At 57.9% G+C, this 16,011-nt stretch overlaps 2 protein-coding genes across 2 annotated transcripts in view; both read left to right on the plus strand.

The window, feature by feature from the left end:
* LOC106886214 (phosphatidylinositol 3-kinase regulatory subunit alpha-like) overlaps nucleotides 1–8,204 on the plus strand; it is a 9,375-nt gene extending 1,171 nt beyond the window's left edge. The window contains exons 4-5 of the mRNA XM_014938945.1: nucleotides 7,982–8,113; nucleotides 8,167–8,204. Coding sequence (XP_014794431.1) covers nucleotides 7,982–8,113; nucleotides 8,167–8,204 — 170 coding nt within the window. The remainder of the gene's footprint in view (nucleotides 1–7,981; nucleotides 8,114–8,166) is intronic.
* A 26-nt stretch (nucleotides 8,205–8,230) lies between these two features.
* Nucleotides 8,231–16,011, plus strand: part of PIK3R3 (phosphoinositide-3-kinase regulatory subunit 3) — a 67,520-nt gene continuing 59,739 nt past the window's right edge. The window contains exons 1-3 of the mRNA XM_014939345.1: nucleotides 8,231–8,363; nucleotides 11,265–11,466; nucleotides 11,838–11,923. Coding sequence (XP_014794831.1) covers nucleotides 8,249–8,363; nucleotides 11,265–11,466; nucleotides 11,838–11,923 — 403 coding nt within the window. The 5' untranslated portion in view covers nucleotides 8,231–8,248. The remainder of the gene's footprint in view (nucleotides 8,364–11,264; nucleotides 11,467–11,837; nucleotides 11,924–16,011) is intronic.

Raw genomic sequence — 16,011 nt, forward strand, 5'->3', positions numbered from 1 at the left:
TACCGGCGGCTCTGCCAGCGCCGGGAGCCGTCGGCGGCAGCCGGGCCGTGTTGCTGGGGAGAAGGGCTGTGATGAAATCGCTATATTAAGCAACATGACCTCATCGCTTCCCCCGCGCACCGGGAGCCGAGGCCCCGCTGGGCGGGGGGGAACCGGGGCTGCGGAGAAGGAAGGGATGCAGGAGAGGAGATGCTAGGGGTCCCCGGGGGCTTTTTTTGGATCCTCGCTGCCCGAGGAGGGCTTTGATCCCCCGGGGATGATGGAAGGAGGGGGGGGGGGGGCACGGGGCACCCCACCAACCTGCTCCCCATCCCTTGTGGGAGCCCCCGCTGCAGTCTGGGGAAGGCAGGAGCGGTGGGGTGTCCCTTCGGACAGCCTTGTCCCCCAGCCCAGGTTTCCCAGCTGATCTCTGGAGGATGTGAAGGCATCTGGAGATCAATGCCCACAGCCCCGGCTGCCCTGGGCATCGATGCCCAGGCTGGGCAGGCAGGAGCAGTGACAGCATCATGAGAAGGATGCTTTGCTTTCCGAGCACACAGGAGTTACGGGTGCTCCATCCTCCCTGCGCAGCCGGTGCAGCATCCCCAGCAGACACAGGGCTCCTGGGCGCCACCAAAATCCTGCTGAGGCTCCCCCAGCCCAGGGGCAAAGTCCACCGGCTTTTCCGGAGCCCAGGCTGGAGCTCTGAGCAGCTTCTGCCTCCATCTGGGTCTTCATCTCCCACTGCAGGACCCAGCAGCGGGCAGGGAAGTGCCATCATGGTTTACAAACCATTTGAAAGCCCTGAAAAATTCCCAACAGCCCTGAGTGACTTGGTGCTCCCAAGCCCCCCATCTCCTGTAGGATCTAAACAAGCGCTTTTATTTGGCAACTCAGGGGCCTGCCCCGTGCACTTGGCAACACCAAGGCTGGGCAAAGCCAGCGCTGGCGGGGGGCAGGTAGGACATATCAGGTGTTTGCTAGCTCTCAGCTGGAGGGGCTGATGCTCAGCCCTGCCACAGAGATGCTCTGCAAACAGGATGGGGATGGTGTTCCTGCCAGGGCCAGGCATTCCAACAGAGCCCAGGCTTGGCAGCCTGCTCTCCCTGCAGCTTCCTGCAGATTGGAGACCCAGTGGTCCTTCCCCAGGGCCCTGTTGGAGCCCAAGCTGGGCTGGGGAGGGCAGGAGAGCATCTCTGTTTTGGCTCCCATACGTTGTATTTGGTGGGGTAAAACACCCCTGCAAAATTGGGAGTTTGCATGCCCCATGAGCAAGAAGGCAGAGGCAAGGGTCATGTTCCTCTTCTTCCCACACTCCTGATGGTCCATCCCCCCAACACTCCACCTCTGCCAGCAGCCTGCCTGCAAAAGTTAAGCTCCATCTTGGAGAATGGGGAGAAATCAGAGCCGGGGCTGGCAGTGGCTGGAACCGAACCGCATCTCAGCCAGGGGAAAACCCAAGTTCCCACCGGGGGTTTCAGCTTCTCTGTGAATACCCAAATCATGCTGGTGTTTGGCAGTGATGGCAGAAAAACTGCTAGAGAGGGCAAGGAAAAAGAATCGGGGGCTGGAAAAGTCTGCGTGTTGGAAAACAGGGTGTTTTCTACACTGAAAGAGCATCTGAACTTTCAGTGGGGAGAAGGAGGAGGTTTCTCCAAGGACAAGGAACCATGTAGGTCAGAGCAGCCCTGGCTGTTCCAGAGAGTCCACGGGCATCGTGTCCCTGGGGTCAGGCAGCGCAGGAGCCCGACTGAGTTGTGCAGGTTGAACCCTTTCCCCATCCCTGGTCCTTTCAGAACCTGCATCTATGGGGGATCTAGCCTGATGGGGCAGCCTCTAATCTGAACATCACCCAGGCTTTGGGATGAAGCATTCCCAGGTTTCCCACCCTCATGGGACCATGGCAGCATTGGGCACGGTGAGCTTTGATGCAGCATGGCTCCACGTGGCTATACAGCCCAGGCTGGGGCTATCCCTGCCCCAGCGTTGGTGGCATCCTGCAGGATGGTGGTGGCATCTGAACCTGTGGACCAGGCTAGAACCAGGCTAGAACCTCTGGACCACATTTGGTATTTCTATGCTGGATGATGTGAGAAATAATATTTATAGGGGAGGAAAAAAAAAAAATAGACAGCAAAAACAGAGCTCATCAATAAAGGGAGGGAGTGAACTGAGCACCCACTGCCACCCAGCTGAGGTGACACTGGGGTCGGTGGGTAGAGCACAGACCTAAGGGTGGTTGGGCTCACAGCAGGGTTATGCTGGCTCCAGAGGAGAATTAAAGGTTTTAGGATACTCGGTGTCTAATTCAGACCCTCATGCCCCAAGAGGCGAGCAGGGCCACGCGACGCCGCGGAACACGGGAGTCGGAGTCACATGGCAGCACCAAAAAGGGACTTAATGAAAAGCTACAGCCCCACGGGGGACCAGGGGGACTCGCCGAAGGGCTGCAGGCAGCGAGCCAGCCGGGAGCCCCACTGCAGCTGCAGGGAAAGTTATGGGCAGGAAAAAAAGACGACAGCAGAGCTTTAAACGGCGATGGCAGGGTGCAGCACTCACCCCAGCCACCCCCAGTGCTCCCTGCAGTGCCCGGCTGCTGGATGTGGGGCTGCTTCACGGCCTGGGGGCATCTCCATGCCCATCATGCCAGGGGCCACACGCTGACCCCGAGGATTTCCAGCCCCCAGTGTTCCTGCTGTCCTCTGCGTGTAGCTTAGGGGCTGTTTTGGGGACAGGGGATGGGGCAAATCACTTGCAAAGTCCCCACTGCCTGTGATGCCCGTGAAAGACATCACCCCCTCCAGTGCCCGGGGGTGATGTCTTCTCACCACATGCTTGCTTAGAGTCCTGCCTGCACCCCTTTTCCCCTGACGTGTGCCGGGCAGCCTTCTCCTCTGCCACTGAACCTGGAAACTTGGGACTTTCTCCGGCTGGCGAGTGCCAGAGCCCTTCGGAGCCAAGGGACACAAGCTGGGGGAGACTTGGCATGGGGACGGCTGCAAAGTCCTGCGTGTAGTGGCCAGGCAGTGCTTTGCCACCACTGGGTAAGGCTGATCTGCATCCTCAGCCGTCCTCCCTGTGGGGGACAGAGTAAGGGAGACCTCGCAGGCACCTCCACCCTGTGGCAACCTGGGTGTCCCGTATGGCTCGGATGGGGCTGAACCCCTCCAAAGCCCCGAAACCTCCCACATTTTGGATACCACACACCCCAGTCTGAACTTAGGGGTCCATCAGGAGAGGCAAACACCACAAGCCTTCCCCAGGTGGTGCTGGGAAGAAGCTCTGCTGTTGGCAGGGCCAGGCAGGAGCTGCCTGTATCCCGGGCAGCCGGGGCGAATCCGGCGGCAGCGCGAGGCGGATTGGAGCTGGTGTCTCCAGGCGTGCCGTGCCTCGCGCTGCCATCCTGCCCGCTTTGATCTCGGCCCCAACACAGAGCTGTCTGCCTGGAGACTCGCTCACGTGCCCGGGAATTAGGTCAGGCCTCGGTGGGGATTAGCGGGCGATGGTGGGCTTCACCGGAGCTGCTGCTGGGCAGAAAGGACCAGGCTGGAGTGAAGGGAGGGTGGGGAGCCCTCATGCTGCTCCCCCCCATCATCATCACAGCAGGGATGCCCAGGGAGGGAGCGCATCCCCATCCTCATCCCTGGGATGCCGGAGGGGGTTGGAGGGCTCTGGTTTCTCCTGGCCAACTATTAACCTCACCAGGACTTCTTTACTCCCAAACACGAGGCGCCCCGGTGCCTGCCGCGCTGCTTTTTATTTATACCTGCAGTGGAAATAAACCCCGCATCGTCAGCCTGGCAAGAGGCATGAGCTCATCTTTTATATTTGGTGGTGACGGAGGAAGGGTAAATAAACAGCAGTGGTGCAGACCTCCCTGCCAGACCCATCGGGGACAATTGAGAGGGGAGCTTTTGCCATCCCCTCCCGTAGCTGCTGGGGAAACTGAGGAAGGGAAATGAACTCGGGAAGCCGAGGCGGGGGAAGGCAGCTTCACTGGGTGCCCTCAAAAGTGGGTCCCAGCACCCCTGCCCTGTCTGAGTGCAAGCTGAGGGTACGTCAAGGTGAAACCCAGCTGGGAGGGTGTTTGGGGCTGCCAGGAGCTCCCATGCACGGGCAGGGGATGTCCTGGAAGCTGCCGAATCCACAGCACCAGGTACGAGCAGGCTGGCTGAGAGATGTTACAACGATGCTGAATTGAAGCTGGGGAAATATTCCCTGATTTGGTCCACAGTTCCCCACTGTGGGATGAGCAGGAGCCTCAAACTCCTGGCTGGTTCCCCGGGGTGTACAGGTCCTTGTGCAGGCAGCGTCTGTGTGGATGGGAAGGTATAGCCCCCAGGACTGGGTGACAAGGATGTCCCTGCAGCACCAGCTGATGCTTAAACCTGAAAGGTCTGGAAGGGAAAATCCCAAGTCAGTATTTAAGTCAGCCGCAGGTACGGGTGGTTTGGGGACCACAGGGACCGTGCACCCAAGGGCATCACGCTGCGGAAGTACTTGGCAGCCAAGGTCCAGCTGAGCCTGTAGGACTCCCTGCTGCACCCTATCACCCACGCTGCGACCAGGGACATGGGGCACAGCTGTCACCCATGTCCATGTGCAGGGGACAGCCGGTTACTGGGACCCATTCAAGCCTCTCCTTCAAAATAACCCCCACACACACACCTCCTCCCTGTCACCTCTTGGCTAAACATCCTCCACGTTTACCGAAACTCCAGGCTTACTCACACCTCCCCGGGCTGGCTGCAGCTGCAGGAGATGTCCCGATATTTCCTGCTCAGCCTGACTCAGCCCAAAGCCCCGGTACCCCTCTGCTCTGCTGGGATGCAGGTCCAGCATCCCGGTGGGAGGAGGCTGGGAGCACCCATTGCTTTTCCCTCTGGGCCAGTGGTCATCCCACACACCCTTTCCCCAGCCCCAAATTTATTCCTGCTTTTCAGACCCCAAAAGGCAAGGGATGCTCTCTGCTGGTCCCTGGCCGCTTGCTTGCTCGGCTGGCAGGTCTGCAAGCAGGTTGTGTGCTGGAGGGGGCTGGTATTGGGTTGAGGTTGGGGTTTTGGGGTATTTTCCTTCTATTTGTGTCAGACGGATGGAATCCCTCTGTCATTCCCCTGGGGAAGGGACGGGAACATCTGGAGAGCAGCGGGAGAGCTGTGACTCATCCTGCAGCATCATTAACTTCTTATAGCTGGTTATCATCTCCCTCTGATAAGGAGAGAGCAGCATCCGTGGGGTCAGGCCGTTGGTAATTGGCTGGGAAGGCTCCAGGGTTAACCCTTCCCCAGCTGAGCATCCCCGAGCCGCTGGGGTACAGCCAGTGCTGGGGAGCAGCTTGGAGCACCCCCAGTTACGCTCTCAGCCCAGCGGGGAGCCCAGCTCCATGGGATGGAGGGGAGCTGGGGCAGGAGGATGCCCCTGCATCTCCAGGAGAACAGAGGCAACGGGTGAATGGCTATTTCTAGCCATCGTGCCAAGGAGAACGGTGCCATGAGCAGTCAGTCCCTGTTAGCAGGGTGTAAATCCCACCCCCATCTCCCCATCACGCCTCTCTCAGGGTGCAAAGATGTTTTTTGAGTTCTGCTTTGAAACCGGCTGAGCCTTCCCTTTGAACACCCCCCCAAGCCCATGCCTAACGATGCAAATGAGCTAATTAGGCCTCGGTGGAGCCCGGGGGCTGATCGCCTGGGGCCGGAGCCCGGCAGCGGCCCCTTCCCTGCACAGAAACAGCTTGTGGCTGCTCTCCCCAATCCGCGCCAGCGTCCTGAAGGCAAGTGACAGGTCCCTGAAGAAGCCTCCGCGGTGGGCAGGGGGGAGCAACCGGGATCCCCCAGAGTGAGGAGGAGTTTGGGGTTTGCCCAGTGCATCCCGCTGATGGGAGCAGCTCTCTGCAGTGCGATGAGACCCCAAGATCTCTCCCAGCAGAATCCTTAGGTTTTAGCCACACACTGAGGGGTTTCAGCCCAAAACAGGGGTTGGAGCATTTCACAGGATCTCTGACCCAACTCTCCTTCCCCTGCCCGGCTGGAGCCAACCTGTCATCTCACTTCTCCATTTTTGCTAGCAAAACTGGGGGACTGGCTGTCGTCCCCCACCAAACCCCAGTGGAAATAATTCTTCTGGCCAGCCAAGAAGGTCCACAAGTGTGACTGGGAGACAGGAACATCAGCATGGACCAGAGCAGGGCTGGGGTGCAGCAGGCCAGCTCTGCCCACCTTGAGGATGCCGAGGGCAGAGTGGTCCATGGGGTGATGCTGTGATGTTGGGGGGTGCCAGAAATGCAGCACCCGCCTTTGTCCTGGGTTGCGTTTGGCCACGCTGGACGGCTGCCTGTCCCAGCATGGTGGCATCTCTCCCAGCCGTCCCCGTGCTGCCCCTGGGCACAGTTCCCAGCCAGCCGGGTGCTTGCTCCTGAAAATGAGGTAGCGTCTCCAATGGCTGGGTTAAAGGCTTTGCTGGGCATTGGTCAATCTGTTTTCTCTCTGGTCTCCAAGCCAAGTGCCAGGCACTGTCCATAAGGGACCTGCTACGGCTTCTTGTTCCCAAGCAAGGGGAGGGGGAGGCGGGCAGGCTCCCAGGCTGCCTGGCCCATGGTGGGAACACTCCAAGGAGATGAGATCAAGGTCAAGGTACCCAAAACCAGCCTCTGCTAGGAGCTAGGGAGCTGCTCGCCATCCCAGCCCCATTGGCCGGGCACCTCTGAAGCCTTGTCCTGGGAAACAGCTTCTATCTGGGTTTTTGGGCTTATCACCCCAGAAGGGAGCATGGCCACACAGTCAGCTGAAATGGTTGGAGGTTCGGGGCATTTTCTACTGGAAAATGCAGTGCTGGGCGATGGAGCATCTCCCAAAATGGCTTTGATTTTGGTAAAGCTACATTTGGGCATAAAGACCCAGAGAGAGGACGGGAAAGGGGCTCAAAGCAGAGGAACTCCACCATCTTCTCAGTCACAACGCACTGGGCCATTTAGGGCCTGACACATCGTCTTTAAGGAAGTGTAAAATTTGGTCTTTTTTCAATATTCTCATTTAGAAGACGTGAGAAATTCAGTTTCTACAAACAAACCATTTCAAACAATCACAAATATCTTGGGCTTTTTTATTATCTTCCCCCCCCCAAGATTTCTCCTATGAGGAGAATTTCAAAACATTGCATTTGGCTCCAGTTCGAATCAAAGGCAGATTTTGAAACCTCTAGATCTTTGCAAAAGGGACCGTTGCCCTCTGGGGCAGCCACCTCCCGGCCCGGCTGGGCTGAGAGACCTCCAAGAAAAACGCATGAGGCAATACCAAAGGATGCTAAAAGGGCTCTTCGCCCTGGACCCCGGTGAAGCAATGTCCCTGTGCTGGCCCAGCTGCTGGGCTTGGACGGACGTGACCCACCCTTGGGCTCCTGCTGGACCGTGGGACATTTTCTCAGAGCACAAAGCCCAGGCTGGGTGGGCTCAGCCTCCTCCAGGCACTTTGTCCCATCCTTGGAGCATCCTTCACTGCCTTCCTCAGGGAAGATGCTTTTTGGGGCACATTTGCAGTATTTCAGGCTCGCTGGGGGGTGACGTGGGCTTTCAGCAATGTGCGTTGCCTGGGGACCATAACCCCGTTCCACGGATGCATTTTTCCAAGCAGTTCCTCCAGGGCTAGGATTGCCACATGGTGCCTGGACCTTGATGGCCCAAGCTGCTCAGCCTGTCCCGTGGGTGCTGTCCTGCAGTGGGACCCCAGTGGGACAGCGAGACCCCTTGGATGAGTGTACACAAGGCAGAGATGCTGCCTCGTGCTCTCCGTGGGCACGTGGAATTCAGGGTCAGTGGAAACTGGGACAGAAATATTTGCTGGGGGTTTGTTCTTGGCAGTGAAATCATGCACTGCCACACCTGGGAGATGGGGGTACGGGCAAAGAAATTGGCAAGAGGAAAGCCTGAAAGGGTCCAAGAGCTCCAAGCTCTGCACCGGAGGGGGCAGCACCAGGGGGCTAAGGATTCCTGCTGGGTCTCTCCTTGTAGATTCCTCAGCTGTGGACATGGACCTGTATGATGCCCAGACGCTAGCAGAGGCCCTGAAGTGGTACCTCCAGGAGCTCCCATCACCCCTGATCCCTCCAGCTCTCTACAGCGAATTGGTTCACATGGCTCAAGGTAAGCATAGCCGGGCTCCCCCCATGCCCAGGACCTTTGTGGGGCTGGAGAAGCTTTGGGAAGCCCAGAGGGGGCAGCACCAGGGGGCTAAGGGTTCCTGCTGGGTCTCTCCTTGCAGATTCCTCAGCTGTGGACATGGACCTGTATGATGCCCAGACGCTAGCAGAGGCCCTGAAGTGGTACCTCCAGGAGCTCCCATCACCCTTGATCCCTCCAGCTCTCTACAGCGAATTGGTTCACATGGCTCAAGGTAAGCATAGCCGGGCTCCCCCCATGCCCAGGACCTTTGTGGGGCTGGAGAAGCTTTGGGAAGCCCATGAAAGGCCCCCCAGCATCTCCAGCTGATCCCACCCCCTTCCCGATGCTGCACTAAGAGCAGATCCCGAGAAGGACCACTGGGAACATCTCCTGTGCCAGAGCAGCCCAGCACCTTTTGGGAGATGCTCCCGGAAAGCAAGGAGAGACCAAGAGGGCAGCTTTGTCCCCCTCTCACCCCCCCACCATGGTCCTTTCCTGCTGCAGTGCCCGGAGGAGGAGGTGCTGCCTGCTGGGACGGGCGGCTGCCAAGGCTGGGTGATGCTGGCCCCAGAAGAAAGCATTATTATAATATTTTGGCTCTGTTGCCTGGGAATTTTTTACTGTAATCTCGTTAACTCTTGGCTTTATATGGGCATAGAAAATTCTCCGCTTTTTCAGCTTAGTGCCATTAGGAAGTGCCTTTGTGCAAATGTATGAGAGCATCAAGGTTTCAGTTTTATTTGATTATTTTTTTTCAGATAAACAGGGCAGGGCTCATACCCGGGTCAGCAGAGTCCACGGTCCATCCCAACAGACAGCCTGGACCAAAACCCATTTCAAATTAGTTGCTCAGCAGAGCAGAGCTGCTCAGCCCCTGCCAGCCCAAGACCCCGCAGGCATCACCGGGCACACACAAAGCCCTTGCCCACCGTGTTAGGCAGGACCTGAACCCCTTGCTGCCTTTGAAACCAGGATTTCCTCTTTTGCAGCAGCTCTTGTCTCACCACCGGTCGCTGCGGTGTCCTCCATCCCTGTGCATCACTTCCCAGCCTTAAGCCAGATTAGTGCTTGGGCAGATCATGCTCTTGGCTGCCTTAAGAGGCACTAAAAGATCACCTGTGGCCAGACCAGCGTGGCCTTTTCCTACCATGCCTTGGTGAGAAAAAGCAACGGGCTCTTCATGGCCTCTGGCAAGGCAGGAGGGACACACAGAGAAGATGGGGGATAACTCACACCCTGTCCTCCCTGCCCTGCACAGAGGCACGGAGACAGGAGAGATACCCCTGGGGCCAGTGGCACCGAGACGCTGCCTTCCCCTCACCCGTCGGAGAGAGGAAAAATCAAAGGCTGCCTCCCTTCCAAGGATAAAAACGCAATTAGGAAGCAATTAGCTGGGTTGCCTCGTTAAGCGACTTCAAAGGGAAGCGCCTTTCCCCACAGCCTGCCCCAGAGCGGGCTCTGCTCCTGGCACAAAGGGTGCAGGAGGAGAAGGAGGGGGCAGGAATGGAGGCAACACCCATGGGGATTTCTCCGGGGCTTAAAAAAAAAAAAAAAAAAAAAACAAAAACCGAAAAAACCCCAGAAGTCTTTCAGAAGACGGTGCTGGTATTTGGCAGCCTGCCCTGCAAGCAGGCTCCTTCGGTCACGCTCGAGGCTGCGGGCTAGAAAAGTGGCAAGCTGACCACCTGCAAAAGAAGGTCAAAACCATCCCCAAGTTCCCCCTTTGGCTTTGGACCTTTCCCCTGTAGCATCCCCTACAGGGGATGTTGCATTTTGGGTGCAAAAAAGGTACAAACGGGGGGTCAGGGAGGCCTGGAGCAAAGCCAAACCTCCCATGGGAACAGCTTGTTGGATACAGGGGCACACAAACACCCCATCACCACCCCAGACGGGTTGTGGACTTTGCTTCAGAGGGGATCCTGGACCCCCCACCCCTCCAGCTCTGGTGTATCCGGCCCCGAGAATGGATGCTGGGAGGCAGCTGGGCACCAGCCAAGCCTCAGCCCTGGTGCAGAGAGCGGCAGGGAGCTGAGTCAGCCCTGAGCCAGGCTTTGAGGCTGGCTGAGAGCAACACAATCCCAGGGACCTCCCTGTCCCCCCCGGCAGATGAAAGGGCCAGGCCAAGGCGGGGATGGAGGACGGCTGGAGAGGGGCTGTTTCCTGTGCCTGGGACAGGACCACAGTCCCAGGCCGCTGAGCTCACAGCTCACAAGACTGGGGAGCCCCAGCCAAGGCTGCCAGAGGGCACTAGGGGCATGGGGGGACACTGGTGGGAACACCATGGGGCTGTAGGCTGCTCGGGGCACCCGTGACAGGGGTTGTGGCAGCACCTTCACGATGTACAACACTGTTAAGGTACCTGCTTTTATTCACATGGGCAATTCGGGTATAGCTAGAAGTAGTTGTCCCCACATCAACCTCCCTGCTGCTGCATTTCAGGGGACGAGAGAGACCATGCTGGGAGATCTACAAGAGCCTCACCACAGCCTTGTCTGTAGCTCTCAGCCCAGGTGCAGCTTTTTTTCTCCTAAAAATCCTTTTCCCTCCCAGTTTGTTTTTTTCTGCAAGGGAGGGCTGAGCCTTTAAACTCGGCAGATCTTCCAGCTGGTGCCTATTTCCCCACCTCTCCTTTGCTCTGCCTTCTCCACGGCTTTGCTGTGCACCAGGGCAGGGGGCTGGCAATTCTCCTGCATTGGAGGAGTAACGGGGGGTGTTTAGGTGGAGCCCCTGCCAGGTGAGGAGCTCAGCCTCTGATGCTCTCTCCCTGGCTGTGCTGAGTGGTGGAATGTGCTAAAGTCACCCTACAACCTCATCTGGGGTGGTGTGAGTGGGTAAACGGGGCTGGCAGCCTCCATTGAGAGGTGGCTGAGACCCCCAGGGCATCAGCTCTGTGTGCCCTGTGCTCCCTGGGGTACCCACACGTCCCACAGCCTGTCTGTGGGAAGGGATGGGCTGCAAAGAACTAGTCATGGTTTTGGGGGGTGAGGCTGAGGTCAGGTTTTTTAGGGGTTTGGTGGGGAGTAGAGACCTGCCACAACTCATACCACATGTGCTGGCGGGTGCTGGGCTCCCATGAGGGACAAGGAGATGCCACGACCTCCCAAACTCACCTTTCTTCTCCTGTTTCCTGCAGAGACCCCAGGCCTGGAGGAGTGCGGCCAACGAGCCAGAGCCCTGCTGGCCCCCCCGGCCCTCCCGCAGCCCCAGGCCCTGCTCCTGCGCCAGCTCACCCGCCACTTCTGCCACCTCTGCCAGGCCACCCGCAGGAGCCGCCTCTCGCCCCGGCTCCTCGGCGAGCTCTTCGGGGAGCTGCTTCTCCGCCCCGCGGCAGCCAGGTGAGGTGCCCCTGCCACGCACAGGATGGGGTGGGCAAGAGGAGGGTGCCTGTCACCCACCAGGGGCATGTTGTCCCCCAACCAAGCTGGTTTTGCTGGATGACAGCCCACCAGCAGCTCAGCCCCGGGGGTTTTCTGAAGGGGGAGGCCAGAGCTGTGAGCTCCCATCCCAACCATGATGCTCTGACATCACACCCGTTACCATGATGACCATGCGTGGTGTCTCAGATGGAACTGGGATACATGGCAACACCCCAGTCCTACGAGAGAACCATCGGGGTGGCTGGCTCCTGTCCCAGGGCCATGAGGGTCTCCGGGGGGGGCTATGAGCTGCTGGCACACTTGTGGACCACCCCCTTTTCACCCCACAGCACCGAGGCGAGCCCCGAGCTCCGCGCAAGGATCCTCGAGTCCCTCATCGTGGTCGGCGAGGCAGCAGAGGTGCCACCAGCCCCTGGTAAGAGATGCCCAGCTGGCGATGGAGGGGGGGCAGGAGGAGTGAATTTCGGGAAGGTTTTTTTGGTGGCTGGTGCAGTGACAGGAAGGTGTCCTTGTCCCTGGTCTGGTCCCCTGGCCAGGCACATTGTTCCCATTTTCCCCCCTCCTTTCTCCTCGGAGATACTGGTTTTGGGGCATTTCTTTGCAGCCCCTCGGGAGGTTTGCGGCTGTTTTATTGCTTAATGTCTGCGTCGCTGCTCTTTGGTCCTGGTGTGGTGTGAGTGGGTCCAGCTCCCCTATTTTGGGGGCTCAGTAGAAGTGGGTGCTCTTGGTTTGCGGCGGCTGCACAGCTTTTTTTGGTAAACTGGGACCTGGCTGCAGTCTGGGAGGAAAAGAATATCAACACAACCCTAAAATGGCAGGATGGTGCTTGCTGCAGGATCAAACCCGGGTTTATGAGTTTTGACTTGCATTTAGTTTTCATGCGTGCCGAGTCGCGCTGCGTCCATCAACACGCTGCTGCTTCCCCCGTGGGACATCCCCAGGGTGGGGATGAGGATGGGCATTTGTCCCCCACCTCACCGTGTGTGGGAAAGGAGCTGGGAGCCTGTTTTTCTGCAGATGTTAATAATGCCACCCAGCCTTCACCCCCCAGGACTGAAGTTCTGCCCCTTTTATTACCAACACCAGCATTTGCCTCCAGCATTCCCTTGTTCTTTACTTCTGCTCTGGTAGTTGGAGTCCCAGCCCTCTGCTAGCCACCTTCTCCTGCTGTGTCCCTCTTGCTTGGTGGCATCTCATGTCTCATCAGTGTCCAAAACCAAAGAGCATGCCCCTTGTGCCCTCTGCAGCACTCCAAGGATGGGAGGCAAGTGGTCCATCCAGGCAGGGAGGAACATGAGAGGGAGGAAGGGTGGGTGCTCACTGGAGCACAAACTGCAGACCTTGAGGACCACAGAAGTCCATCCCTGTGGGATCCCATCTCCAGGCACCCGCCGAGATCCATCTGTGTCCCCGCACTGAGCTGCCCAGGCCCCCAGGAGGCACAACTGCTTCCAGCCCTCTTTGCTTGGATATGTGCTGGCGTTGGCCCCAGTGAATCCTGTCTCCTTGTGATGTATCTGGGTCCTTGTCATCACCCTGCCTCCCTGGGGGGTGGCTGGGCCAGGCAGGATTACAACTCTTAATATTCCTCGTAAATCAGCCCTTTCAGACCTGTCATCTTATTTATTGCTCTCCCCCAAGCTCTCACCCACGAGTTTGTCGAGATCTGTATGGCTCTTCCACCCGCTGATCCAGATGTTGGGCAGCTGCAGCCCGGCCATCCCCAGTGTCCCCATTGCCATCCTCAGACCCTGCTCTGTCACTGGTCGCCTCCACCTCAAACTTAGTGGAGGGGTCGGGCAGGACTCCGGGGTCCTCATCCCCTTTCTGGGTCAAAACTTCCTCTATGGGTACGTCCCAAGGTGGGCACCCCACAAGTGTGGGGACAGGGCATGGGGCACCTGGGCTCACCAACCCCCAGGCTGCCTCGCTGCGGGACTTCGAACGAGTCTTGCCACCTCCCCTCTCTTTGTACCTAAAAGTGAGGATATTATTACTTGGCTGTCATCACATTAGGATGTTGGGAAGCTTAATTAAATGCCTGCAAAGCGGTTTTTTTGAGAGCTGCAGATGAAAGGGGCTATATATAAAGCGCAAAGAATTATTATTAGCGGTGGGGTCCGTGCCCCAGCCCCGCTCCCGTCGCCCCGGCCCCGCTGCCCCCGTGTCCCGGCACCGTGATTATTTTTGCGCGTGTGCGGAGTTGTGGTTTTATAATTATAGGTGTAAAATAGCTATAAATACCCTGCAATAACACGGCGGGTGTGTGCGCATAGCACAGGAATAGGAGTCGGTCGCTGACACGGAGGAAACCGCGGTGTGAGCTCATTCTGACTCAGGAGTAAATATACCTCGTGTGAGTGGACGGGTGGGGGATTTTGGGGGCAGCTGGGGAGGTTTGGGGACTTTTCTAGGGAGCTGCAGGGAGAGTGGCCACCTTGGCAGCGAGGGTCATGTTTTGGGTGGTCTCAAGTTGGCTGCTGACCCTGGGCAGGCTCCTGCAGGGTTTTGGGGTCCCTCCTCTCCCATCTGTCCTAGGGCTGATGGTGGAGGCTTGGATGTGAAAATCATCAAGAATTAAAAAGTAAATTATGAAATCTGGTTCCTGGAGGGGCTTCCTTGGGTGCACTCGCTGTTGTTGACTTTGCAACATCCCTTCCCACAGGCACAGCTCCTGGGAGGGGTCTCTGCAGCTGCCCATAGATGGGCTGTGAAGGGGAATGGCATGGGATGGGTCTGTGATGGCTCCTGAAAGCTCTCTCCAGAGACTGGGGGATGCAGCAGTGGGGTCATGCTGGAGGCACTGGTTTGCATAGGGCAATGCTATGGGTCAGTGGCAAAGCTGGGATGGGAGCCTGGGTCTGGGTGGCCACATCCAGGCCATTTCACCATGCCCTCCTGCAAGCCCCCAGTGCTGGGCAACCAGCCCCAGCCCACCCCAGGGGCATGGGGACATTCCCCAGCCCCATGGGGACCAGGGGGGGCACACGGAGCCCACAGCAGGATCCCAGAGCCTGAAGGGGGGCCGTTTCCCGAGCAGGGTGAGGGGGCAGGGGAAGGCAAAGGGAAGAAGTGATGCAAATACCAGCTCAGCTGAAGGAAGATGACTTCATCTCCTTTTCCTCTCCTGGTGCTATTTATAGCCACTTTAATTTACTCCCCTTTGCTTTATTATCTCTCCAGCAAGCCGTTAGCCCTCAGACAGCAGGATGCCTTTACTCACCATGCAGCACAGAATTCTGAAAAAAAAAAAAAAAAAAAAAAAAAAAACCACCACAAAATCACACCACCAAAAAAAACCACCACCCAACCAGAAGTGGGGGCAGGAGGCAGGGAAAGGCAGCAGAGCACTGGGGGCAGGAGAATCGCTGTCCTGTTGTGTAGGTTTCTGGAGAAAATGAGAGGATTTGGGTTCCTTTTGGGGAAAAGATTGAGAATCAAGCAAGGGAGACATCCCTTTCCTCTTTTCCGAGTGGTGGCTGGAGGGGACAGGACCAACAGTGCCAGCCAGGGACTCCTCCTCACCCCAGGACGGAGGCTGCTGTTTTGCTGGACTCTGCTGAGTGAGGCACCCCCTCGTCCCATAGGACCTCCAGCCCTGCCCCATTTTCTGTGGGGCAGTGGTATAATGCCAGCAGACGGGGATCAGCATCCAGCCCAAGCACCTTGAAAACACCTTCCCAAAGAGCAGGTTTGGCAGCCCTGTGCCATGGGGAAACTGAGGCACAGCCTCCCCACGAGGTCACTCTTCCAACAGCTCCAAAATCCGGGGAGGGGTCAGTCCCCAAATGCCTGGCACCGTGGCACCCCCATCCTCCAGTGCTCAGCTGGGATGGAGGCCACAGGGGGCTGTGGTGGTGCTGGTGGTGGGTGACATCTCATGAGGCGACACCCTGGCCACTTCCCAGCCCGAGCCCCATGCAGTCACCTCTGTGACAGCATCGCCGCCGAGCAGGATTGCTGCGTTTAACCAAATTAGAAGTGTCTGGCTTTGAAGTTTTTAATTAACGTGGGGTGTTTTTTCCTGTTTGCTCCCTTCTGAATCCAAGGGAAAATCCCATCCTCTCGCTCTCCCTGGCTTGCGTGTCATGACGGAGGTTGCGGTCTTGGATTTGGGGGGGGGGTTCAGGAGGGAGAAGAGAGCTTACCAGGAAGGTGCAGACCCCCACCTGTGTGGGATGCTGGGTGTGGGGGGGTCCACGTCCAGGTGCTGCCTTGCCTGCGTGGGAGCATCCCCGTGGGGCTGTGAGCATCCTGCCACAGGGTGCCTCTGCTTTACCTTACCCCTTGGTGTTTCATCCCCTTGAGGCTGCCGACGAGGGGCTAAAAATAGCCAGGAAAAAAAACCCAACCAAAAACCCCTGGGTGGAGGGCGGCATGGAGAGGCTGCGGCCGAGTGGTCCCCCTGTGCCAAGACACCTGGTTCTGCCTCCTCTAATCTGCAAATAATACAGAGAAAGCAAATTAACACTGGGGAAGCAGAGGGGTGGGGGGGGGGGGGGG

This window comes from Calidris pugnax, unplaced genomic scaffold, assembly GCF_001431845.1.
Source record: "Calidris pugnax isolate Ruff unplaced genomic scaffold, ASM143184v1 scaffold18, whole genome shotgun sequence".
Lineage (NCBI taxonomy): Eukaryota > Metazoa > Chordata > Aves > Charadriiformes > Scolopacidae > Calidris > Calidris pugnax.